A 27,502-nucleotide genomic window follows, 5' to 3' on the forward strand; every position below is an offset into this window, starting at 1 on the left:
CTGAGCCCACGCGCCTGCTGTCACAGCACCGCCTCCTTAGCGTGGCCTCACAGAGCCAGGGGAGACACCTTGAGTCCAGGGTGGGTGACCACCACACACTGAGAGGCAGCGATAACCACAACTCATCTGGTAAGCCAGCCAGTGCTGACAGACACAGAGGCCTCCTCTGACAGCTGGCGATGCAGATGCTCAGAGCGGGAACTCATGCTCGCTCATACGGAACATTCTAGAACCAATACTGGGTGGGACCCGGCTGTGTCCCTCCTCGTCTCTGTCTGAGCTGTGTTGAGTGGGGGCTTCTGCTCTCAGCTGAGTGACAGAACAGCCTGACGGCCAGCTCCAATTTCAACAGTCTCCTGCGCAGCTGCGGGGCCCTACTGGAGAAGGGGGACTCACTTCCTAGGAAAGGGAGGTGCTAAGTCAGTGGGGCCAGGGCCTCGGTGGCACTGGCGTGCTTCTGTGCGCAGAGGAAGGGGCACTTCCCTGCACGCCCATCCGCGCCCTCCCTCCCATGACCTGCTCTAGACAAAGACAACAGTAACAAACCACACACAGTGCCCTCCCCCAAGTGAAGTGGCACAGAAACACTCACAGTGACCAAAGGCAGCTTTCCCGGGCTGATGCTGACCCCAGCACTGCTCCAGTCTGCACAAGACCAGGGCCTTACGGGCTGGGGTTCAGCCACCTGCTTACAGCTCCCAACAGGCGAAAGGATGGCTGCTACTTGTGGTCGACTTCTACCCGGCCAAGTTCAAACAGCCACCGTCAAGGGGAGAAGAACCAGGCAGGGGCTTCCTAGGGGCCCTGAGCCAGCTCTGCCTGCCCTCTCTCAGCCAAGAGCACCCAGACACCCAGGTTCTGAGAAGCCAAGCCTGGCTCACCTGTGCAGCTCAGCAAGTCCCTCCTGCTGGAGCCCCGGGCCTCCTGTCCCCTTCCTACCTGGGACAGGTAACTCAGGCACCCCTGCTGGTTCTGGCAGCCAGCGCTCTCACTGCAGGAAAGCAATGGTCAGGAAACACCCACCTGCTGGGCTGTAGGAGCCCACGCCGCTGACCGGGAAGAGGACGTCGGCATCACCGTGCAGCACTTGCAGTGGAGCCCAGCCGTGCATCTGGGAGAGGCAGCCGTTCCCATCCAGGGGCCTAAGGGCAAAGAACACAGCTGTGTGACAGCGCCAAGGGCCGAGGGCTCTGGACTCACCGCGAGACCCGCTGGGCCTCCACCAGTGCCCTCCTGGGAACTGATCAGGCCAGGATGGGGCTGAAAAAGAAAGGTGAGGACTGGCAGGGGGAGCACGCAGACCAGGTTCAGAGCCCTGGCATCTAATCTTCCCCAGCACCAGCTGGAAGCCCCACTGCGTTCACCACTGGGAGAAGAAGAGCCTGCAAACTGTGTCCATCCTGCCTTCCTGAAGCATGCAGACAGAAATCCCACAAAAAGGTGTGGAGTGACAGCTGGACTCACGGGGCTGCGGGACAACCGTGGGAGGCTGGCTGCCTTGAGGAAGGGAGACCCGAGAGAGCTGAAGGGAGCCGAGGCACGGCAGTGAAGAGGGGCCCAGGGCTGGGGGACTGGCGGGGAGGGAGCGACGCGAGTGAAATGCTGAAGCGGGAGCAGGTGCACGTGCTGCAGGTCGAGAAGGGACAGCAGCCCCATGACCTGACCTGGAGCTGCTTTGCTTCACTGGCTGCCAGTCCCTCGCGGGTAAAAGGACAGAGTGAGACCAGGTCAAGCCGGGGTCCCTTCCAACAGAGGGAGTCAGCTCAAGTATTAACCAAACTCGTAACATCTGATCCTCAAAGTACAACAGCAACTCGCGCGATCTTTGCAGCGTCAGGCTGGCGCATCGGCCTCTGAGCAACCAGGAAACACTAACAAAGTCACCCTGCATCTCACTGAAGACAGCCTCGGGTACCACAGTCCTACCTGCTCCACAGAGGAAGGAAACGGGGGGACAGGGAACCAGAAAGGCAAGGAGGGAGGTAAAGGAAGCTCAGCCGACGATTAGCCGGTCCTCAGAACCAAGGCTGCAGGGTTTGGGCCCCAGTCCCCCAACCATCACAGCGGCCCTCCTGCCTCCGACCAACCACGTGGCATTACACGGATGGCTCTTCTCTGTAAAGGGCCCAACAGGAAATATTTCAGGCTTTGTGGCATGCTCTTCTTTGTTGGTGTTTCTCTGCAGCCCTTGAAAATTTAACCACCATTCCTAGGTAGGGGGCGGACTGGCTTGTCCTGCATCTGGGACCAGCTTTCGGCCATTGAGCACCCAGCAGGAAATAGAGGACTAACAGAATTCTGCCAATTTTATCATTTAATTCTGCAGGTCCTGCAAAGGGACTCCCAGACTGCACTGTGGGGGCCCAAGACAGCTGCTTTCACCTGTGCCCTGGCAGCAGAGCCCAGCGTGGGTGGAGTCTTCAGCAGACATGGTGGGGCCTGTGGCACCCTGAGGCTCTGAACTAGCAGCTGGGGACCAAGGGGGACCAGTGCCCAGAGGCGGCCAGGGGTGCCCTTTCAGAAACCGGCAAAAACAGCCAGTCGAAGCCCAGGCCATTCTGCTTGTTTCTAAGACAACTCTTCCTGCTTCCCAGTGACAGGTGCGACTCCAGGGACACCAGGCCACCACAGGGTAAGTCTCCCTGCCCAAGCACAAGTGGGCCCCCAAAGTCCACTGCCTTGAAGGGAGTAAGTGATCCCAAAGCGACTGGCAATACAGAGATGGCCTCAGAATACGGCACTGTGATGGCAGGAAAAATACCAAGGACGGCTGCTAGTCACCCGAACAGTATGACACGTATTTTATCACCTGGACAACGCCAAAAAGATGAGGGGGCAAGAAAACCCGGCCACAGTCACATTACCCAGAATACACCAGCTGAGAGGCCGACGCGTGCACTTCTTTCTTCTGTTGCTGTGTACACTTGCATTCACACGGATGTAATCAAAGTCAACACAGAACTTTCCATCTTGTATTCACCACTTAATAGTAACTCTCAGTTCATTTTCATACTACTGGGGACTCTTAAACATCACTTTACGATGTTCACAATCCTAGGGGAGCACACACGGCCCAGTGGTTAAGCCGCTGGTTGGGACACGGCATCCCACATCAAGTGCTTGGGCTCAGTTTCAAGTTCCGGCTCCTGATTCCAGCTTCCTGCCATGCAGATCCTGGGAGGCAGCAGTAGGCTCACGGTGTGAATGTCTGCCACCCACTTGGGAGACCTGGATGAGCTCCTGGCTCCTGCCTTCAGCTCAGCCCAGTTCTGGCCATTGCAGGCATTTTGAGAGTGAATTGGCAGACAGCAGCTCTTGGTCTGTCTCTCACATAAATACAATAAAATTTAAAGACATGTTTGAGACCGTTAACATGAAGGTGCCAGGCTTGAACCACAAAGTGTTCCGCTGCTCACTGTGGTTGCCACCTCAGCCCCAGGGCGTAGCTTCTCTCAAGGAGGTTTGGTTTCCAGAGCCGAGTATGTCCTCAGGGCAGGTTCTCAGCAGTGCCAGTGCTCAATCAAGCAGGATCAACACTTTCCAGCTCCCGACAGTCTGTCAAACTGTCTTCCCCCAGGGCTGCCAAGTGCTGGCAGCTGTGAGGACAGTTCCCGTGCACGGCCCTCTACGCCAGCTCATTCTTCCCACAGACTGAAACCTGCTGCGTGCCTGGACCTGAGGACCCCCTGGGGACAAGCCTGCCCACCCTGCACGCTTCCACCAGGGTGCTAAGCCAGGATCCACCTTTTCCCTGCTCGACTTTCAGATCTTGGCAGAGGCAGTGGTTTGGCATAGCAGTTGGGTCCTGATGCCCATATCCCACATCGGAGTGTCTGGGTTCAAGTTCCAGTTTCACTCCCAATTCCAGCTTCCTGCTAACACGCTGGGTGATAGTAGGTAATTGCTCAAGTACTAGGATCTTGCCACCCATGTGGGAGACCTAGACTGAGTCCCTGGATCCTGGCTTCAGCCTTGCGCAGCCCTGGCAATGGCAGGCACTTGGGGAGTGAACCAGCAGATGGCAGCATCCTCGTTCTCTCTATATACATCTCTCCCTCACTGCCTCCCAACCCCCTTTCTTTCTGTGCCCTGGAAATAAATTTTAAGAAAATAAATTTTATTTTTTATTAAATAAATCTTGGCAACTATGATGAGAAAATATGGTGTCTTGTTTCACTTTTCACTTGCTTAATTGCTAGTGAAATGCAATTTTTTTGCATATTTTAATTCTTTTGTTATAGAACACACAAAAGTGATAGTAAAAAAAAAAAAACTTTCTGGGGCCAGCGCTGTGGTACAGTAGGCTAAGCCTCTGCGGTGGCACTGGCATCCCATAAGGGCACTGGTTCATGTCCTGGCCTCTCCTCTTCCGACCTAGCTTTCTGCTATGGCCTAGGAAAGCAGTAGAAGATGGCCCAAGCACTTGGGTCCCCTGCACCCATCTGAGAAACCTGGAAGAACCTGCTGGCTCCTGGCTTCAGATGGCCCAGCTCCAGCTGTTGTGGCCATTTGGGGAGTGAACCAGCAGATGGAAGACCTCTCTCTGTCTCCCCTTCTCTCTGTCTGTAACTCTACCTCTCAAATAAATAAGTGAAATCTTTTTAAAAAAACTTTCTATAATAAAAACATTATGCCCTTTGAAAAGTACACTCAGAAAACAAAAAGCAAAGATAATGTGGCTACTATTGAGGCAGGAGGGACAAGAGGTTTCCTTGGCCATCAAAGAAGGATTTCATCATTGGTACACGGAGGAGTAAGCCTACTTTTAGCCAACAGATCACATGAAAGACAACAGAGCCCCCAAGTTAGCCAGAGGCCATGGCCGACCACACTGAGCTGCCCTGGCCTGGCCATGGCCCCCACGCCCTGTGCACTGCAGGCCCTGGGCCTTTCCCATGACCCTGAGCTGAGAATCAGAACCAAGGTATCACTCAGTAGGCCACCTCGTTCCACGGCTCTTCCCCGGCTCGCTCTGCAGAATGTTCAATCAGGATCCCCCTATGCCAGAGCAAGGCCGTCCACAGTCCCAGGAAGGCCCCATGGCCGTGGTGGGCCCAGGCCATGCAGGCCACCCTGCACTGTTCTGTGCTTTTACACATCACAATGCTGGTGATCACCCCCTCCAGGCTCCACTGAGTGTCACCAGCAGGCTGGGAGAAGAATGACTGTGTTGAGGCCACGGAGCCATGGGTGATACCCCTGAGAGACTTCTCTACAGAGCCAGAGAATCCAGGTGGGGATTTCCCCACAGGCCTAGACTAAGCACTAACGGCAGCTGGGTGGTTAACTGTCTGGCCTGCACCATGGGACCCAGATATTTGGTCCACACCATTCCAGACGTTTCTGTAAGGCTGTTTTCAGGTGAGACTAACGTTGAAATCAGTAGTGTTCTGAGTAAAGCAGAAAACCCCACAAGATTTGGGCAAGCCACACCCGCAGATGGCCTCAATAGGAAGAGGCTGACCCCTCAGAGCATGAAGGAACTCTGCCAGCCATCCGCCTGTGGACCTGACCTGCAGCTCTTCCCTGGTCTCTGCAGCTTTTGAACATGTAGGCCTTCACACTCACATAAGCCAATTCCTTAGAATCAATCAAGACAGGCCGGCATTGTGGCTCAGGGGGCTAAGCTACCACCTACGACACCAGTAACCTCTATGGGCTCCAGTTAGAGTCCCATCTCTTCCATTTCTGACCCATCTCCCTGCTAATGGGCCTGGGAAAGCAGCTGAAGACAGCCCAAGTGCTTGGGACCCTGCACCCATGTGGGAGACCCAGATGAAGCTCCTGGCTCCTGGCTTCGGCCTGGTCCAGACCTGGCCATTGCAGCCATTTTGGTAGTGAGCCAGTGGATGGAAGATTTTCTCCCTCTCCGTCTCCCTCTCCGTCTCTCTTTCCCTCTCCGTCTCCCTCTCCCTCTCCCTCTCCCTCACCATAATTCTGCCTTTCAAATAAATAAATAAATCTTCTTAAATAATCAGGACGGGGTGGGGGGGAGAGTGACAGAAACAAACACGGAAGTAAAGGCAGAATGATAGCAAGAGAGAGAAGGGGGCACTCGTGCACATGCGCGCGCACACACACACACACACACACACTCACTCAATTCTGTGTCTCTAGAGAACCATGACTAATGCAGCAGGTCACAAGCCTTGGAGCTCACATTCATAAACATTCACACCCTACAAGCAAGAAAAAGTAACCTAACACATAGTTCAGGAGTAGAAAAACAGGCTTGTGCAAGGAAATCTTCATTTCATAAGGGCTGGCAACAAAAAAGCAAAAACCAACAAAAAGAAATTCCAACAAGCTAAGCCACTCAACCACAGGAGAAACCTTTGGCAGGCCATGACACCTGGCTCTCCGTGAACAGCAACTACGTTAGAGTGCTGCAAGGGAAAGGAATCAACCAGGGCAGGCACAGAGATACAGAGATGAGACAGACAGACAGACAGACAGATATAGATAGGTGATAGAGGTGGAGAGAGAGAAAGAGAGATGATAGATAGAGGTAGATAGGGGCCGGCGCTGTGGCATAGCAGGTAAAGCTGCCACCTGTGGTGCCAGCATCCCATATGGGTGCCAGTTTGAGACCCGGCTGCTCTACTTCCGATCCAGCTCTCTGCTATGGCCCGGGAAAGCAGAAGATGGCCCAAGTCCTTGGGCCCCTGCACCCACGTGGGAGACCCAGAGGAAGCTCCTGGCTCCTGGCTTCAGAGCAGTGCAGCTTTGGCTGTTGCAGCCAACTGGGGAGTGAACCAGCAGATGGAAGACCTCTCTCTCTCCCTCTCTCTCTCTCTCTGCCTCTCCTTCTCTCTCTGTGTAACTCTTTCAAATAAATAAAATTTAAAAAAAATTCTTTAAAAAACAAAGAGGTAGATAGAGAGCTAAACAGACAGACAGATGGATTTGTACTGAGACGCCCCACATCTCTACAAGCTGGAGCCCCAGGGGAGCTGGCAGTGCACTTCAGTGTGGGTCTGGGGTCTGAGCATCAGGACAGCACATGATGGGTGTGACTCCTAGACAAGGGTAAGTCAAGACCGACGTCCCAGCTGAAGCTACAGGCAGAAAAGCAACGATCACTCCTTTCCTGTGTTATTTTTTATTCAGGCTGCAGCAGATTGGACGATGCCCGACCACACTGGGGAAGGCGTCTACTTTACTAAACCCATCAATTCAAACACTGAGCTCCCCAGGAAACGTCACCCCAGACACATCCAGAAACAGCGCTTCACACTGGCACCCCCACACCCAGTCACGTTGTTGTGGGCACATGCATATTCTCTTCTTTCCAGGTCCCTATCTCATGCAAAGATACGCATTCTAGGTTGAGACATGTATAAGGTGCACAAAGTTGTAACAAGATACACTGCAAAGGTGAGAAAATGCACACACACACACACACACACACACACACACGAGTGTGGGATGCCCCACATGGACTGCCCAAATGAAGGAAGGGGGAGGTGAGAGAGGGGGACAGGGACAGAATCAGGGACAAAGATGGGGGTGGGGGAGGGAGAGGGAGAGAGAGGGAGAGAGAAGGAGGGAGAAAGAGAGGACACGCGCGTGTGAGGTAGGGGGTGGTGCCCCTACGTGCATGAAGGCATGATATCTCCATAAACTCTACATGTAGCTTCACATCCATATGTTTAGGGTGCTCCCCTCCCCTTTGCCAAGTCCCAGATAAAACAGATGCATCCTGGGAAAGGGAGCATTTTGATTGACAGATAAAAGGGTAACATTATTACATTGTGGCATGCAGGGACTTCTAGTTCACTCAGACCTAAACTAGCTACCTAGTCACACCACATCAAAGTGAACACACAAAAGTAACCATCATGTTAACACCCACATAATTATATAGGGACGTGGGAAATACTTCAGATAAGCTTCAGAGCACAGCATGTCTGAACCTAAATCCCAGCTTCACCAATGGCTTTGCACAATCTCAACTCTCCATGGAATCCTGATGTCTCCTTCCCAGGAGGGCAGGGTGGCTATCCTCCTGGGAGGTGTGTGAAGTACCTTGCAGCACGTGGCATCTCACAGATGCTCAGTAAGGTACCACTGCTGACAGGAGTATCCGTGCGAGTGAGGACTAGAGTCAAAGCAGGCAAGGCAGACACTGTCTCATCAGCTAGCGATATAACTGGGCGCCTTAACACCACCGTGAGGTTTCGGTCATACAGAGAATCCGTTTCCATAAGTGCAACTGATGCCCCGGGCGCTCTGAAGTCTCAGTGAGGAAGCCAGTGGTTTACCCAGCAATCAGAACAAGCCTGAGGATCGTGACACGAGTGTGTGACAACCGTCACAGCTGACCTCTGTGGCCTTCCTCCATGAGCACGTGGGACAAAGATCCGACCTGCGATGACCTCCTTAACTCAGCAACAATCCACAAGCAGGTGCTGCCATCTGCCCAGGTCTCCCAGGAGGCTTACAGGCTGGGAGGAGAAGGACTTGTCCACCTTAAGCCACATGAGGAGTTAAAACAGGCCCAGGTGGTCTTCACTGCAGGATCCAAGTTTGTTAGGAATACACTTTTCCACTTTAGGCCTACCCCTCAACAAGCCCCTTCCACAAGCATAAATCCACAGCAACGGGATGCCAAGGCAGCAACTGCACATGAGTTACTACAGTTTAGCTGGTACAGACACACACGAAAACTAACCCTGCCTTCCTCCTGAGCATCCTGTGCTCACGGCAAGCCAGAGATGCAGAAAAACCCAGGCCCTTGGGGCCAGTGCTGTGGCGTAGCAGGTAAAGCCACTGCCTGCAGTGCCAGCATCCCGTATGAGTGCCAGTTCAAGTCCTGGCTGCTCCACTTCCATTCCATCTTACCTGGGAAAGCAGCAGAAGATGGCCTAAGTCCTTGGGCCCCTGCACCCACATGGGAGACCCGGAAGAAGCTCCTGGCTCCTGGCCTCAGTTTGGCCCAGCTCTGGCTGTTGCAGCCAACTGGGGAGTATACCAGTAGATGGAAGACCTCTCTCGACCTCTCTACCTCTCCTTCTCTTTCAGTGTAATTCTGACTTTCAAATAAATAAATCTTAAAAAAAAAAAAAAAAAAAAAAATCCAGGCCCTGGCAACAGGTGGTGTGAGGGACGAACCCAGAACCTCAAGCACACATCTGGACACGAACTTCCCGGTGGGTGTCTGCACGTGCCCTCCTTCCCCGCCCTCGGGTTTCAGGAGAACAGCAAGCTGACGGCCCTCCCTCCTACATCAAGAGCTGGAAAGTCAACAAGCCCACCACCGCCACCTCGCACTCTGATCCCGCCACTGTGCTAGAGAGAAACCGCGGTTCACGCAACCCCATGGTTAAAAGCGGGACTGGAACGCACTTCTCAGGCGACTCCGAGTGGCTGGCGCGCTTCCTCCCGGATGAGTTTGCGTACACGTCGTCCTCGTTGTCGTCCGCGTCTTCATCATCGATGCTTTTCACGTCGAGCTTCTGGTACCCGAACTCCCCATTCAGAGACACAGAGTCGATTTTCCATGAGCTGCTGCTCTGGCTCCCATTGGAGTTTGGCCCAAAGGGGCTTTCAAAGGCGGACATGATGTTGATCGAGGAGCGGTCGGAGTTCTCCTCGGAGCTCTCCCCTGCCCCGGGAATCTTTTTAAAAACGTCCCCAGAGTTCTGCTCATCTTCCTCATCATCAAACGAGATAATGTTGGTCACCTTCTTTTTCTTCTTCCTCTCCTTTTTACTCCTGGCATCTGGCAAAAAAAAAGAAAACATGTGAGAATCGAAAGTCACCCCAACAGGATGACCAAGCCAATCCCTTCTTGGCTCTGAAGGAGACTCCACCATTCTGCTAATAAGTAAATATTAAGATGAACTCAGATTATTCTTCAGTCCGTGTGGAAAAAAATCTGACTACAGAAGAGTGAGCAAAACGGATGTGGACTTCCACCTCTGGCTTAAACATCTCATACAGCGAGCGTTCAAAGTGTCCTTTCTAAGCAGTCACGTGATGCGCACACTACCATTACTGAAATGATTTCCATTGTTTCACTCAGAAAATATTCTCAAGGCTGGCAGGTGAGACCAGGAAAATCAGTGTGCGAGTTGCAGTGGACTGGTCAGTGGCCACCAACTCCTCACACCCTCTCCAACGGGACTGTGCTGCCCTCCCGACCTGCAGCAGAGTCCACTTCTGCAACCCCTTGTACCTGGGCTGCTCTGGGCTCTGCTCTTCCTTCTACAAAGTGGCAGAGGTAACAGTGAGTTCTAGACCCAGGCATGAAACGGTCTCAGAGCCTGTGCCCTGACAGTACCAGTGAAAACAGGCGCTGTCTGCCTCACTGAAAGAATCGTAAAGAACTCAGAGACCCCAGCACCAATCCGAGACACCTGAGTGGTGCCATCTTGCATCCTCCAAGCCAGCCACCTGCTTGAAGCAGCCCCAGAGCAAGTCCGGGGGAGACCAGCAGAAGAACCACCACCCCCCTCACAACATCAAAACAATGAACTGTGGGCACTGGAAGCCACTACAAGTTAGAGCTGTCTCTCACACGGCAAAGGTTGGCTGGCTCAGAAAGCAGGGCGGCCGTGGGGATCAGGGCTAAGCTGAGCCCTCTGCTCGCCCGATAGAAATCCTCAAACTTGGAGGTGTGACACGTGAGGCCAACTCCAAAACACTCAACCTGTCTAAGCCAAGGCGTGGTGTGGTTAGGGCCTCACTGCAGCTCCGGAAGCCTGACCCCCAGTGTGGCAGCGTCCAGGGGGTACAACCTTGCAAAGGAGAAGCCAGCACAAGATATTTGGGTCATGAGGCATCGCCCTGCAGAGGATTAATAATGCTGGGCTCATGGAGCCTCTGCACACCCTGGGAGGCAGCAGGTGATAGCTCAAGTGCTTGGGTCCCTGCCACTTACCTATGACACCAGATCAAACTCAGATCAAAGTCCTGCCTCCTGGCTTCAGCCTAACCCATCCCCGGTTACTTCAGAGACTGGAATATATCTCTCCCTTTCACTCTGCCTTTCAAATAAATTAAAAAAAAAAAAAAGAAACTTTAAAAAGCAATTTTTCAGAAACAGATGGGACTGATCCTCCTTCGGGGATACGAGCTTCGGAGTCTCTCACACAAAGCCCTCAACAGTTCATTACCCTACATCATCTGCATGAGACCTGCTGGAGAAGCACAAGGCATGACAGAAAGTCACTGTGCACCCAGGACGCCATGGGATTCTGTCTTCACTACCTCTACTCCCTCCAAAGGACAAACAGGAACACTGCTTGTTTGATGGATTTGGGAATACTGGGACTAAGTACCTAAAACCAAAATTCCAGTTTTTGCGATAGTAAGATCCTCATGCCTGTGAACAGTCTAGGGGTACTGGAAGCTTCTTGCAAAAGTAGTCTCAAGGAATCAACTTTCTTCTGCCTCCCCCCAGCCTTGAGTTAACGCTGACAAACTCCTCTCTTCCCTCAAGCTTCCATCTAAATATTATCTCCCCAACAAAGGCAAGCCAGCAGCACCCTATGCATGGCCTTCATCCCATTAAGCACAAGGATAACCAATGATGTCTAAAACATTCACCAACTATGTACCCCTGGCCATGGCAAAGGATGTGAAGCAGTAAGCACTGTCCATCAGCCTGGCACACAGAATGCGACCCTGGTACAAGCAGGTAAAAGGATGCAGGAAGAAAGGCATCTATGCCAGCCCATCTGAGGGAGGCAGGAAGAAAAGAACTCAGCCACTGTGGCTACTGTGGTCACCGCAGCCTCGCCGCCCCCGCACTCCCACTGAGCCGCCGGCTTCCTACTCCACTGTCTGCCCATCAAAGCCAGGTTGCCCATCCCTCTGGCATGCATGAGGGTTGGCAAAACCAACATGAACACGAGCCAGGAAAGCGAGCGCCAGAGACTTCACCCCCTTGGAGTGACCAAGTGTGCCCCCTTGTGTCCACTGTCTCCTTTTCCCCGCCCCTTCTCGCTCACCAGCGCTGACGCTCCTGCACACGACAGGCAGTGGGTCGGTCTCCTGCTCGGGTCGGATGAGGATGGACACGGCGGAGGAGGCCGTGATCTCCCTGAGAAGGCTGCTCACCCCCTGCGTGGACTCCTTCAGCAAAGAGGTCATGTTCTGCGTGGACTCCTTCAAGAGGTCTGACACGGTGGGAGCAAACTTACTCTGCCCGTTCAGATCCTTGTTGTCGATGTTAATGGCGAAGAGGATGGAGTTCAGACCTGCCCAGAGAAAGGGGAAAACCTGGAGCACTCCTCTCAAACACTTCTAAGACCCTTCCACAAAACGGAGGTCAGCAGACACCAGTATCAGGGGAATCGAGTCTTTTAGATTCTCTCCCTAACGGCCAGGAAAACAATTACTACCAGGAGAAGTGGAGGAAGGCACCAGCCCTGAGGTCAGGCTGCCGGGCCTGGAGTCCAGCTCCTCCATGTAACAGCTCTGAGACCTTCAAGTAACTTGTAATCTCTCTCAGTTTCAACTCCCTTATCTATAAAATGGAGACAATCCACCTTCCTCAATGGATTTTAAATATTAAAGACAGTCACCCACCAAAATCACTCAGCTCCATAAACTATCAGAAACGTGCACTGATGGGGCTGGCGTTGCGATGTAGCAGGTTAAGCCACCCACTGTGACACCGGAATCCCATGTGAGCATCCGTTTGAGTCCAAGTCACTCCACTTCCAATCCAGCTCCTTGCTAATGTGTCTGGGAAAGCAGCAGAGGATGGCCCAAGTGCTTGAGGCCCTGTACCCATGTGGGAGATCTGGAAGAAGCTCCTGGCTCCTGGCTTTAGCTTGGCCCAGCCTCAGGCCATTGCGGTCATCTGGGGAGTGAACCAGTGAATGGAAGAATTCTCTCTCTGTGTCTCTTCCTCTCTAACTCCACCTGTCAATTAAATAACTCAAGTTAAATAGAAAATGTGCACTGCTTAGGGTCCTGGTGTTGTGGCACAGCAGGTTAAGTAAGCCACTGCTTGAGCTGCCAGCATCCCATATCAGAGAGACAATTTGAATCCCAGCTGCTCCACTTCCAATCCAGCTTCCTGTTAATGAGCATGAGAAAGTAGCAGAAAATGGCCAAAGTGCTTGGGCCTCTGCATCTCACATGGGAGACCAGATGGAGTTACTGGCTCCTGGCTTCAGCCTGAATGGCCCTGGCCATTTGGGGGAGTGAACCAGTATACGGAAGGGCTCACTCACTCTCGTTTTCTCTCTCACCCTTTCCCTCTCTCCCTCTGACTCTCCTCTCTGTCACTCTACCATTCAAATATATAAATAAATATTTTTAAAAGATGTACAGTGATTACACCATTAAGCTCATTTTGGGCAAAAGCTTACACTGGTATCCTACAGTCTACAAAAGCAATCATGGTTCAACGCTTTCTCTCATCTGTGGACAAGAATGACGTAACCCTGAGGATGTGGGATTTAGTATAAACTTTCAGGGGGAGACTGGAAGGAGGCAACAAAGCAAAGAAACAGACAAGGTGCCCGCTCCCAGCCGGCTGACTTGGAGTGACAGTCAAATGGCAAACAGCTTAACATCCACCAAGCAACACCACACGGGGGTCTTTCTGTTGAGAAATATTCGTGTGGTCCTTTCTCTCCCATGACTGTCTCACTGCCCTACAAAGATAACTGCTGAGCGAGCCAGAGTCCCACCTCACAGGAACCACCCCTCGTCACCAGTTGACAAGGGGAAGGGTTGAGATTCAAGGGTAGGCCTCCTGTCTCCAATTCAGCAGCTTCTTATATTCCACCTGCCAAGTTACAACCAAAATCCGTAAACCCCACGCTTTCTTGCCAGATGATCAAATTCTAAATACTTAGTTCCAGTGCTCAATACCGCCACAGGAAGCGAGGTAAATGCCCCAGTAAGTTGGTGAAAGACAGGGGAAATCCCAGCATCCCTTTGGGTTGCGAATGTACTCCCAGCAGCCCCCTCTGCTCGCCAAGCTTCCCAGGACTCAACGCCCAGCCTGGGCCAGTCTTACCAGCTGCCATGGTTGGAAGCATGCTAGATCTTTCTTCATCCATCACAAAAGACCAGTCTTCATAAAAAGTGCTGCAATTGAGAGAGAGACGGAAAAGTTCTTAACAGTGGGTCTCTAGGTCCTTGAGCCAACAAGTTCCTTAGATGGCTCTCTGGAAACCTGAGTCTGGTCACCCAGAGAGAACACGGTGTGTCTGAGGTCTCTGCTGGTCTTAAGCTTCTGGCTATAAACAAAACCTGAATACATACATACGTCCTATGACTTCCTCTCTGGTCCCCTGACACCCCAGCTTTAGAGTACTAAAATAGACCCATGTAAATGCAAAAAAGCAGCTAAGCAGAAGACAACAGACAAAGGGGTGACTTCCACCCCAGTCCTGTCCCCTGGAGACAGACAGAAAATCTAGGCTAGCCAACTCCTGATTTGGCTCATACAAGGGACAGTATCAGGAAGAAATTACGAAGAGCCATGTCTCTATCAGAGTATTTACTTACAACACCTGCTTGGGTTGCAGATTCAGCAGCCCAAGCAATCCCTAGAAAGGACTGAGAAGCTAAAAAGGCCCCATGATTCCATGTTGGGGTTGGTCGGTCTCAGAAGCCCAAAGAGCCGGAACAAAATCACCTGGCCAATACATGGAACAGGGCTTAAAACAGGTCTCTCTGGTCCACTGTCCAAGCTCTGCGTAAGACTGTAAACACAGAACAACCTAACATGCTCAGTGCCACGATTTCTCCACCACCCAGGTCGCAGAACTCTAAACTGATGGAGTTGAAACTCAGCTTCCCCGCAGTCCAGCGAGCGACGCATCATCTGCGGTTCAGTGGGCGACTGGAAACATCAGCTGAAGCGACTGAAGCCGGCTCCTTTCTAGGGCACTTCCACGGCAGTGCTGGGGGAAGCACAAGCCCTACATTCAAGCTGGCATTGCAACTGCTCCTCTGATCCCTACACTGTGACCCCTGCAAAGTCACGGCCAGTTTTCACGTGTGTAAATGCTTGTGGCTTTCCCAGAGAGTAACGAAGTGACCAGCTAAGTCCAACTGTGACTCTTACGAACTGGATCCATATCAACTTCCCACTGTTAAATGCAACTTGGGTGCCAAGCATGCAACTCTGAACTAACTGCACAAAATCTGCCAGGTGGAGTTTTACCCCCCAAAAATGCATTTTAAAAAACATGAATATGTTTGTTTTGCTAACTACAGCTAGTTAGTGCTTGGACATTCCCAGCCTCTCATCTGATCACAAGCAGCACACAGGCAAGTCAGAGGCAGGTGTCCTGGGCCTGGCCTTCCCATTTCAGACCCACATGGTCTCATCGCACAACTGGTAACACAGAACTTCAAAGGTATTTGTGAGAGCCCTGACGCACAGTCCTGGAACACCTGCTACTGGATTGAGGGGACCAATCATAGCAGCAAAGGCAAGCAGGGAACACGTGGCCAAGTAGGAAATCCAGAGGCTGCACCGAGTGCCGATGGAAAGCTGGCTTGCGGAATGAAGCGGAATTTCACTGCTGAGGACCTGGGCACCGCTGATGTGGAAGGTATTCAGGGGACCCGGGCAGGAGAGGCCACTGTCCCTTTGTATCATCTGGCAACACACAACAGCATGCCTAGTCCACCATTCTCAGAAGCCAGAGTCCACACAGACTAGATCATCGACATCCTCAGGACAGGGAAAATGACAGTGGAAACGCCAGCATGCCAGCAGGCATCTCAGCATAAATGAGGAGTGATTCAATTTCCTCCCCCTGGGTTCCAGCACTTACAACTCCTTTTCAGGGAAAGAGGTTGACACTTGGGGCCGTCTCCCCATAGCTATGGTCAACCACATACCTACCCCGCTAAGCACGGCTGTGCCTGTGTGACCTGCACCAGCCACGGAGACATTAAGTGCAAGAGCCACTGAAGGCGAAGTTCCGACAGCCGGCCCTTAGTTCAACTCTGTCTCTTTTCCCAAGTTGGCAATCATGACAGCACAGATGGAGACGCAGCCTCGGGGCAGCCTGGCTCCTGGAGATGAGAGTCCCTGCCTATCCACGGTAGACATGAACTTGGCTCTTCCAAGCCTCTGAGGTTTTTGTGGTGTTTGCCATTGCAGCATCACCTGACCTATGGTAACAGAAGCAGTGGCCCTCTTGTAGATCACCAACAGAAAAACAGAGTTTCTGATAAATACTGACAACTTCTTTCCCTAACCTCAACCTTGATTTTTTTTTTTTTTACTTGATTTTTCCATCAGAGTGAGATAGAATGAATGCAAAAGTTCCAAATAAATTCCACAAAGTGTAGAGCAGACGGTATCTAGGACAACAGCGCCAGGCCTGAATAATGATACGTGCAGGTGCCAGGCTGAGCCCTGCACTCGTTTGTCCACCCCCTAGCCCAACTGGTGCCACAGCACAGCAGGACAGACAAGGGCTGCAGGAGGAGAACCCACTGGCCCCGGAAGGAGGGAAGAGAAGGCAAACCCCAGCTCCTGGACTCCACGCTGTGTGAGGCTGACCCTGCGGCGCCACCCGCTCCAGGTACCTGAGCCTGCCGCGGTCAGCCAGGAGCGTGTGCAGGTAGCGCTCCAGCGAGTGTTCATTGAGGGCGCAGCGCAGCCAGGCCCGGCCGCGGCCCACGTCCGAGGCGATGTGGCGCAGGCCGTAGAAGCGCTGCAGCTCGTGTCTGCTGAGGGCCTCCCTCACGTAGGACCAGAACACGGGCTCTGTGGAGAGAGGGCGTGCGCGTCACTCGGCCTGCCAGGCTCACGCTGGCGGGAGCAACCCGAGGGACACACAGAGAGCCTGCCACCAACACAAATGACACCAAAACCCACCGTCAGGAGACCATTGTTAACATTTTCAAGAATCACCTTCCAGTCGTTTTTCCTGCACTTAAAAAAGTCGACATTTTGACACTCGACCCCCCCACCCCACCCCCCTGCAGAAGACACACAGGTCCCACACTCCACCGTGCTGCTTTTTCTTTACAGTCGTGATAAAGAGAAAGATCTGGAAGTGGGCAGGTCACGCTGGAAAATCCCCACGGCCCAATGTCATCCCAGTGGGAGGTCGAGAGAGGCCTGACCCAGGAGAGAAGGTGACGTGAGCAGGGCAGCAAAGCCTAGAGGGGTGTGGCCACGGCCAAGGAACGCTGGCAGCCACCAGGAGCTGCAGGGGTGGCACGGAGTATAAGCCTACAGTACACAACACCCTGTCATCGTTGTGACCTTCGCCAGTGAAAACGATTTTAAACTTCTGCCTTCCACAGCAGTGAAAGAATAAATCTCTGGGGGCCGGCACTGTGGCACAGCAGGTAAAGTTGCCACCTGCAGGGCCAGCATCCCATATGGGCGCCGGTTCAAGTCCTGGCTGCTCCACTTCCAATCTAGCTCTCTGCTATGGCCTGGGAAAGCAGTAAAAATGGCCCAAATGCTTGGGTCCCTGCACCTGTGAGGGAGACCTGGAAGAAGCTCCTGGCTCCTGGCTTCAGATCATTGCATCTCTGGCCGTTGTGACCATCTGGGGAGTGAACCAGCGGATGGAAGTGGAAGACCCGCCCCCCCCCCCGCCTCTCTCTCTAACTCTGCCTTTCATATAAAATAAATAAATCTTTGGCAAAAAAAAAAAAAAAAAAAAAAAGAATAGCTGTTTAAAAGCCAACGACTTTGCAGTGCTTTGTTACCGCAGCCAGAAGAAAATGATAGGTGATACAGTGAGACAGAGAGGGGGGGGGGGGGCCGAAGGGAGGGGGCAGAGAGGGAGAGAGGAAAGGAGAGAGAGAAAATTTAAGGCCTTGGTTCACTTATTTTCTTGGCCAGATCATGAATATTTTCCTATTGTAATTAAGTCTCTGAACTAAGATTATCAACGGCTTCTCAGTGAAGCACAATTTAACGACTTCTCTGTTACTGGGAATAGAATACAGTGCCAACTCCCCCCACCCATAGAGCAGCAAGCATCCTTGCACATAGATAACTGTCTCATTTCTGGTTCCTTAGGAGAGATTCCTATACAGTGAATTACTAGGTCTGAGGGTAAACAGATTCAAGGCTTTAAGGGAAAGCTAACAAAGTTTGCTTTTACCCATAAAACAGATATTCCTGAAACTTTGAATCCCCTCAAGGCCACCTTTTTTATCTACATCTTTCACAGTTACAGCCTAGTGTGTTCCCACTGTGTGACTGGAGTTTGTTCACTTAACATTGGCTCATCAACACTTCATGCTGCTAAAAACAGCAGCACCAACAGAAGCTACCATTTATTGAGCATCAACTGTGTACCCACCATGGTGCCAGACACTTTACCTCTGACCCCACAACCACCAAGGCCATGTCCATGTCAAGGATGAGGGCCAAAGCCTGGACAAGTGAGATGAGCAGCCCAAGGGCACAGATAACAGCAGTACATCAGCACCAGCGCTTGGCGCTACCTGTAAACCACTATCACCTGCCTGGAGAACCAAGGGATCTCTACTTTCTTTAAAGTGATCGGGTTATGGGGCCGGCGCTGTGCCATGACAGATAAAGCCACTGCCTGCGACAACAGCATTCCATACAGGTGTCGGTTTATGTCCTGGCTGCTCCACTTTTGATCCAGCTCCCTGCAGATGGCCTGGGAGGGCAGCAGAAGATGGCCCAAGTGTGTGTGCCCCTGCTAACCATGTGGAGAGTCAGATGAAGCTCCTGGCTTCAGACGGCACAACCCTGGCCATTGGGGCTGTCTGGGGAGTGAACCAGTGAATGGAGGATCTGTGTGTGTGTGTCTTTCCCTCTCTATATAACTCTGACCTTCAAATGAACAAATAAATATTTTTTTTAAAAAAGTTCATGAGACATGGAGTTAAAAGATAAGCTTATTTTTTTAAAATAATGAAATAAAATGACCAAGTTCACAGCTGTTCAGTATTCAAAGGAAGATAAGCGCAGACTCTCTACTGTTGGCCGTGGCTGTGATTCACAGGTCCCTTTGAGGAACAAACCAAGTCCTTGAGCTGCCCTTCCAGAAGGAGATGAAGACACTCATCTCCAGCAACTGCCCTCACTGCATTCTTCCGTGAGGCTAGAGATAACAAAACCCATCTCTAAGCAGCTTCCAGGCCACAGGGCGGGACACACAGATGGAGAGACCATTCAACTGAACTGCCCTGGGCAAGTCACTCAGCCCCCCCCCCCCATTGCTCCCCCACAAGATAAGCACACAAGTCCACAATCCTCTGGGGCTCTTAGGGTAAGGGGTGTTGGGGGGGGGGGTGTTTAAGTTCCGAGCAAAGTGCCCAGCCCCTGATACCCAACCACCCCCCTTAGGACATGGCATTTGTGCAGCTTCCTCATTTCTCCTTCTGTTCACAGCACCTGAATGTGTGTGCATGTACATTTGTGGGTCAAGCCCACATGGCAATCACTTTGGATAAACTTCCCAGGAATGACTGAAGAATGGCGCAACTCAGGCAGCACTGGCTTCCACGTGAACCCCTCCGTGTCAATGCACTCCCCTTCCTAAAATCAGCATGTGAGTGCAAACCACAAGCCACATTACTGCATGCACAGCCTTCTTTCCACCCTCTGCTTCCTCAGAAACCAGGGCGCCCGGCAGCTAATGCGTTATGAAACACCCCAGACAGCCACCTGTGTGGCCAGCAGGATTCCAATCAAGTGGCTCTCATCTGCACCCGGCCTCTCCTGGAAAAACCAATCACCTCCCTCTGACCTTGAGTGCACACCAACACTTGACAGTGTGTTTTCACCTTTCAATTTTGCAAATTGCTTACACCACAGAATCCCATAAAGCCTGTCAGAGCAATGCTGCCGACGGTAAGAATTATCCCAGTAGGGTTCCGCTTCCACTGCCAGAATTAATGTGCTCTATTTAGAGTGCAGCTCACCTGCCATCTAACACATGCAGTGTCCATAACTTCATCTGGGAATATACACCAATCCACATTAAAATATCCGGTTAATTCCAAAAGTGGACAAGGGCTCTGCTTCTCTGAACACCTGAAAGCTAACTGCCAGAATGAATAGGCGCCAACAAAGGGGTGTGGAGGAGCTGCCTGAGGGTGCTTGTTAACAGACGGTGAGTAATGGCACTGGGCTGTTGGCACAGTTACTAACAGGCTTCAGCTTCTGTCCCTGCCAAGAATGCATACTTCGGGGACCACAAAGAAGACAAAAATTTTGGCTCAAATTCTAGTTCAGGCATTACGTGGCTTTGGGCAACGTTCTTTACCCTCTGTTTTCCTCATCTGTGCAAATGGGACAAGAATGACAACCTCTAAGGGTCACTATGCGGAGAAAATGAGACTACATGCAGAGTGCATGCAGTCAATGCAGTCTACAAACGTTTGCTGTAATTATTCACGTAATTGGCATCAAACTGATGTTCAATGCAACACGCCCATTAAAACCACAACTCCAGGGGCTTGCACTGTGGCAGAGTGTTAAACTGACAACTTGTGAGACTAGCACTGTTAGGCAGGAAGTTAGAAATTAGCCTATGTGGGGCCAGCGCTGTGCTACATTAGGTTAATCCTCTGCCTGCAGCGTCGGCATCCCCTGTGGGCGCCCGCTCTAGTCCCAGCTGCACCTCTTCCAATCCAGCTGCCTGCTACGGCCTGAGAAAGCAGTAGAGGATGGTCCAAGTGCTTGGGCCCCTGCACCCACGTGGGGGACCCAGAAGAAGCTCCTGGCTTCGGGTCAGCGCAGCTCCGGCCATTGTGGCCATTGGGGAGTGAGCCAACAGAAGGAAGATCCTTCTCTCTGTCTCCCCTTCCTCTCACTGTCTGTAACTCTACCTCTCAAATAAATAAAATCTTAAAAAAGAAAAAGAAAAAGAAAAAGAAAAAGAAAGAAAGAAAAAGAAAAGAAACAAAACGAGTCTACATGTGTAAGAAGGGCCTAAGGAAACTGACACCCACAGCAGTCCAGCTTATGCATTTTGAAGTCCTGCCCAGACCCTGAGAACCTTCCGGGGGTCCAGCCCCTTCTGTCTGGCCTGATGAACATCTTTCCTCTAAGACGGGCCCCCTAGAGAGAAGCCCGTTGGCTGACGCCAGCAAGGCTTCCCCTGACAACCTCAGTGGTAAACTTGGAAAAGAATTTTTCGTATTTTCACCCAACAAACCCTTCCGCCAGGGCTCCCCATCCTTTGTCCTGGAGGAGAAAAAGAGACTCCCTTAAAAACCGGGAGTCTAAACAAAGACTTTGCACTCCGCCCTCTGCTCTGCTCAGCCCTCAGCGCTCTGCTGAGCGGCCCGCCTGGCCTGCCCTGCCCTGCCCAGGTGTATTCTCTCCATTCAACCACGTAACCTTGCTCTCCCCAGTCCGAGTGACTGGGCACTCTCTGTCCCTTCCATTCTGACGGATGCCCTATCGTAATAAAATCTTATTACTTCACTCTCTGTCTCACGCCTGAATTATTTCTTGTGTGAAGACAAGAACCCCACGGCTTCCACGGCTCTTTTCTCCGGTGACATCATCACATATCTGAATGCTGGTCTGGGTCCCAGCTGCTCTGCTTCTGATCCAGCTTCCTGCTAATGCGCCTAGGAAGCCAGCAAAGGGTGGCCCAAGTTCTCCCATGTGGGAGACCACAATGGAATTCTGGGATCCCGGCTTCAGCCTGGCCCAGACCTCCTAGCTATCGCCACCATTTGGGGAGTGAACCAGCAGATAGAAGGTATCTCTCTCTGCTGCTCAGTCTCCCTTACCCTACTGTCTTTCCCTCTCTGTTGCTGTGTCTTTCAAATACACAAATGGAAGAGAAAAAAAAAACAAAACAAAACAAAACAAAACAAAAAAAAACCTTGACTCCATTTGAGCCAAATCCCAAGCACCAAGAGAGCAAACAATATCACAATATCCTCTCCCTTTTACCTCTCTTTTACAGGAAATGGGACCCTCTGGGTTCCTTAACAAGTTGCCCTCACACTCCTCTGGCGTCTCCCCACATGGGGCTGGGCAGCTAACCTGGACACCACAGGGCATTGGAAATGTTGATTGTGTTTATTAACATTGCATAAAATACTGCTTATCTTGATTGCTGAGGTTGTTGGCACTGCCTTACACTTTGTGGCTGAGGTCAGTGTCTCACTAGCCCCACATTAGTCCCAGCCCTGGACCCCGTGGTCCTCACCCACTAGAAGAGCAGCTTTGTCTCCTTCTGGAACTGAGTGGTCAGCAATGGCCTGAGGGCCACATTCAGCCTGCCGCCACCTCTGGTTCTCGCGAGAGAAGTTTTACTGGCCTCAGCCTTGCCTACCTGTCCTCCCAGGCGGCTGCTGTTCTGACAGTGGCAGAGCCGAGCAGCTGTCACAGACAACTTGAGGTCTATGAAGTCGACAGTGTGCACTACCCTATGCCTTCAGGAACAGGGCTGCTGGACCCTGTGCTACAACTGAGAACTCCAGTAACCACGTAAACGTGGAGCTGCCTGGGACTGTTTCTCCCCCTGTCATGTAGAGACACCCCACCTGGAAAAACACCAACCCACAGAGAAGCTGTGCTGACAGACAGATCCAGGGGAACTCTGGGCCCCGGATCCAACTCAACCCTAGAATTCTGTGACTAGAGTCAGTGCCCCCACCGCCTCCCTGCCTTTTTTCAGCAGGGATCAGTCTAAAGGACTTTCTGTCACTTGCAACTGGACGAAGTGCCATGCATGAGGTGGAGCATGCCCTTCCACCATCGGACAGTCATTTCCCAAGGAAAGAACACTCACCAGGCACTGAGCATGTCCGTGCTGCACAGCCCTGAGCAGACGAAGTGTCTCACTGTGGGAGCACCGCTCAGAAACAAGCCAGCAAAGCACAGCCCAGCCCAAAGCAGAAAGGCCAACGACAAAGAGCTGCTCCCTGCAGACAAAGAAGGGCATCTCGTTCTCATGGAGTGAGTCTGCACTTCTCCAAGGCATTTGAGTCGGAGGCTCTACGGGGCCAGAACCTCCCATGTCCTGACCTTCACCTCCGCAGTGAACTCCGAACTGTCCCAACTCCGGGCATCACATTCACAACTGCAGCAGGAAGAGAGGGGATGAGAAAAAGCCAGCTCTATCCCCGCTTCTCTCAGGCAAGGATAAGCAAGCCCAGGAAGCCCCAAGGGAGCAGACAAAGTACAGAATAACAATGCAAAGACTGGTTGGAAGGGACACAGCCTAGTCCCACGCAAGACCAGGAGCCCATTAGCCAAAGACTACAGCTAAACAGAAGGAGGGAGGGAAGTAACAAAATCAGTAGTGCATGGTGCCAACCACACCAGGGACAAAAGGCAAACCAAGTTCTCGCGTGTTCCGGCCTTAGAAGTGGGGGAACACAGCTGCTCCCACATCCCTGTCCCATCCCCGTCCGGATGAGCCCCCCAGCGAGGCGATGGACTGGCACAGCTGAGCCCCCATTCACAGGCCGCAGGACCACCTCCCAGAACCAGGGCACAGGAACCACGGCTTAAATGAGAACCATTCATAATAAAACTATCAAGTACATAAATGTATACACTTTTGGCTTCTTAGGAACATAATAACATTTGCCATTTTACAACTCACTGACATTCAGTCCACTGACAGCATTATGTAACAGTTAACACCCCCCATTTCCTGAACTTCCATTCCAAACAGAAAATCCACACCCATTCAGCAGTAATTCCACTGTCCCCACCCCAGCCACTGGCAACTTCTTTTCCTCTTTCTGATTCTGAATGTTCTGGGCCCCTCCTGTGAGTGGAATTATACAGCGTTTGTCCTTTGACGTCTGGTTTGCACTTGGCATGCTTCTGAGGCTGACTGACTCCACAGCACGTCTTGTTACCGCTTCCTTTGATGGCCTTATTAAAAAGCAGAAAACTGATCGAGCACCCAAGAACCCAGGACTTGAACTTTTATCTGGTTCCCACTTAGGGGCGTGCCCCATCCTGCACTCACAGCCATGTCCGCTCGCACAGGAGATGTACAAGATGCACGGGAGTGGTCTTGTAACTGACAACACTGAGGCCAAATCGGGGGTCTTAGCTTATGAGACATCAGGACTGAACACCTTATCAACAGCCAGAGATCACATAGGCCCAACAGGCATCACTCCAGCTACCCCAGATCTTAATGTTGCTGGGGCATTTCCACACCCCTTAGTCAACAGCTTCAGGCCCAAGAGCTCTGTCACTCCCAATGCCAGGGACCCCCCCCCCAGGAGCCTGCAGACACCCCCACAATCCCCAGGTTAACACGTGGCCCACGAGGAAAGGAAGAGAACCGTGACTCTGGCTCTATCCATGAGACCAGCCGTTCTCTACCAGGCGTCAACCTTTTTATTCTTTCTTAATTGGTTTATTTTATCTTTATTTGGAAGGAAGAGAGACAAAGACAGCTCTTCCATCTGCTGGTTCATGCCCCAAACACCCACAATAGCCAGGGTTAGACCAAGGCAAAGCCAGGAGCCAGGAACTCAATCCAGGTTTCTCACACAGATGGCAAAGACTCAAGTACTTAAGCCATCACCAGCTGCCTCCCAGGATGTTGCAAGCAGGAATGAGGTCAGGACTCAACCCCCGTCACCCCAGTATTGTATACAATCATCTGCAGCAGCATTTTTTTAAAGATTTATTTATTTATTCATTTGAAAGGCAGTTACAGAAAGATCAGGAGAGATAGCGACAGAGGCAAAGAGAGACAGACAGAGATCTCCCATCCAATTGTTCACTCCCCAGATGGTCACAATGGCTGGGGCTGCGCCGGACAGAAGCCAGGAGCTTTATCAAGGTCTCCAATGTGGGTCAGGGGCCCAAGCACTTGGGCCATCCTCTGCTGCTTCCTCAGGCACATTAGCAGGGAGCTGGATGGGAAGTGGAACATCCGGGATTCAAACCTGCATCCATATGGGATGGCGGCATTGCAGGAGGTGGCTAAACCTGTTAAGCTTTGAGTGTCTAAAACACACCCCCAGCTGTTAGACTTTTTTTTTAAACCACAGAGCTCAGTATTTCCCCACACATTTAGCACACCTCCTTCCAAGGTCTCTTTCACCAGAAGTAGCTAAGTGGCAAGTTCATGAATGTAACAGAAGCATCAAAGAGGGAACTGAAAGCATTGCAGGATGGGGTTGAGCTGAGTGGACTTCCCCTCACCATCAAAACGATGGGCCCAGGATTCTTCTAACACATGCCACTTCCTCCAAGATCAGTTTTCTACAGAAATACATTTGTTAAAACAACATGACCCAGTGAAGCAAAATAGAAATCCTGGTTCGAATTAAGTGCTATCAACTCTTTGCAGAAATCCCCACAAAGCATCAAGGAGGTCCACTTCTCAAATTTTACAGTGGGTGTATGTTAACAGCACCTGCTTCCACCTGTCTGTGCAATTGTATACAATCGCAAAGGGTAGGGACTCAGCTTCCCGGGTAAAGTGACAGCACATCCTCACTGGGTCACTATTCTGAATGCAGTCATTTTGTGGCCTCTCCTATGCAGGTGGCCAGGGATCCTCCAATACCCTGGATATCCTTACAATACACTGGAGCTGCAAGGATGAGCAAGGCTGGACCTAGGCCCTGACCTTCAGAGAACCAGAAGTCAGATGGTGTTACTCCTAGGTCTAAGGAGAGAAGGACTCAGGACTACAGGACAGGGCAGAGTCCAGGCGCACTGGGCAGGGGCTGGGGAATGGCTTTTTGAAATAAAATATGCAACTTCAAGACAGAAAGGATCAAAACCACAACAAGACACAACTTAATACCCACTGCGGGGCTGGTGTTGGTGTTGTGGCCACATTAGCAGGAAGCTACAGCTAGGACTTAAACCCAGGAATTCTTTTTTTTTTTTTTTTTTTTTTTTTTTTTTTTTTTACAGAGTTAGATAGTGAGAGACAAACAGAGAGAAAGATCTTCCTTCCGTTGGTTCACCCCCCACAAACGGCCACTACGGCCGGAACTACGCCAATCCAAAGCCAGGTGCTTCCTCCTGGTCTCCCATGTGGGTACAGGGCCCCAAGCACTTGGTCCATCCTCCTCTGCCTTCCCAGGCCACAGCAGAGAGCTGGAGTGGAAGAGAAACAACTGGGACTAGAACCCACAAGTGGAGGATTAACCAAGTGAGCCAAACGGGGCCGGCCCCAACCCAGAAATTCTGATATGGAATGCAGGCAGGCATCTTAATTGCTAGGTCAAAGAGTTGCACTCCCATTAAAAAAAAAAGAAAAAAGAAAAAAGAAAAAAGAAAAAAGAAAAAAGAAAAAAGAAAGAAAGAAAGAAAGAAAGAAAGAAAGAAAGAGAGAGAGAGAGAGAAAAAAGAAAAGATTTTATTGGGGCCAGCACTGTGGCTTAGCGGGTAAAGCCACCACCCACAGTGCCAGTATCCCATATGGGCATCTGTTCGAGTCCCAGTTGCTCCACTTCTGATCCAGCTCTCTGCTATGGCCTGGGAAAGCAGCGGAAGATGGCCCAAATCCTGGGGCCCCTGCACCTGTGTGGGAGACCCAGAAGAGGCTCCTGGCTCCTGATCGGTGCAGCTCAGGACGTTGTGGCCATATGGAGAGTGCACCAGTGGATGAAAGACCCCAGTCTCTCTCTCTGCCTCTCTGTAACCCTGCCTTTCAAATAAATAATTTTTTTTTTTAAAAAAAGACTTTAAAAATATATCCATTAGGATGGCTACTACTTTATTTCTTTAAGGATTTGTTTTATTTATTTGAAAGAGTTACAGAGAGAGAGAGAGAGAGAGAGAGAGAGAGATGTCTTCCATGCACTGGTTCACTCCCCAGATGGCCGCAATGGCCAGAGCTGTGCCAATCCGAAGCCAGGAGCCAGGAACTTCATCCAGGTCTCCCATGTGGGTGCAGGGGCCCAAGGGCCTGGACCATCTTCTACTGCTTTCCCAGGCCACAGCAGAGAGCTGGATCAGAAGTAGAGCAGCCGGGACTAGAACCAGCACCCATATGGGATGCTGGCACTTCAAGGCAGGGCCTTAACCCACTGTGCCACAGTACCAGCCCCAGGATGGCTACTGCTTTAAAAACAAAAACAAAAACAAAAACAGGGTGACAGTTGTGACACAGGTTAAGTCACCCCTTGGGGTACCCCCATCCCATTCTGGAAGCCCCAGCTTTTCCACTTCCAATCCAGCTCTGCTAACATGCCTGAGAGGCAGCGAATGATGGCTCAAGTGCTGGAGTCCCTGCCACACAGGAGACCCAGGTGGAGTTCTTGGCTCCTGACTTCCACCTTCAGCCCCAGCTATTGCGAACATGTGCAGGGTAAACCAGTGCATGGAAGACCTCTCCCTCCCCCTCTCCCCCCCACCACCATCCCTATCACTCTGCCTTTGAAATCAATCAATAAATCTTTTTTAAGAAAACAGCCCTGGATGGTGGGGACATAAAATGGTACAGACACTGTGGGAGGATTGGGTCATCCTTCAATAAACTCAGCAGAGGCACCGTGTGGTCTAGCAATTCCCAAAGAGCCGAGAACAGAGAACAAGTATATAGCCATGGTCACAGCAGCACCAGTCCCGACGGCCAGCAGAAGCAACCCAGTGTCCCCTGGG

The 27,502-nt window shown here is 51.6% G+C and overlaps 1 protein-coding gene across 2 annotated transcripts in view; it reads right to left on the reverse strand.

Annotated features, from left to right (window-relative positions):
* SNX29 (sorting nexin 29) overlaps positions 1 to 27,502 on the reverse strand; it is a 478,886-nt gene that overhangs the window by 376,606 nt on the left and 74,778 nt on the right. For both annotated transcript variants that reach the window (XM_051847819.2, XM_008257737.4), the window contains exons 5-9: positions 16,522 to 16,702; positions 13,985 to 14,055; positions 11,958 to 12,206; positions 9,349 to 9,724; positions 1,024 to 1,142 (exon numbers count right to left, since the gene is read on the reverse strand). In XM_051847819.2, coding sequence (XP_051703779.1) covers positions 1,024 to 1,142; positions 9,349 to 9,724; positions 11,958 to 12,206; positions 13,985 to 14,055; positions 16,522 to 16,702 — 996 coding nt within the window. The remainder of the gene's footprint in view (positions 1 to 1,023; positions 1,143 to 9,348; positions 9,725 to 11,957; positions 12,207 to 13,984; positions 14,056 to 16,521; positions 16,703 to 27,502) is intronic.

Source organism: Oryctolagus cuniculus, chromosome 19, assembly GCF_964237555.1.
Source record: "Oryctolagus cuniculus chromosome 19, mOryCun1.1, whole genome shotgun sequence".
Taxonomy (NCBI): domain Eukaryota; kingdom Metazoa; phylum Chordata; class Mammalia; order Lagomorpha; family Leporidae; genus Oryctolagus; species Oryctolagus cuniculus.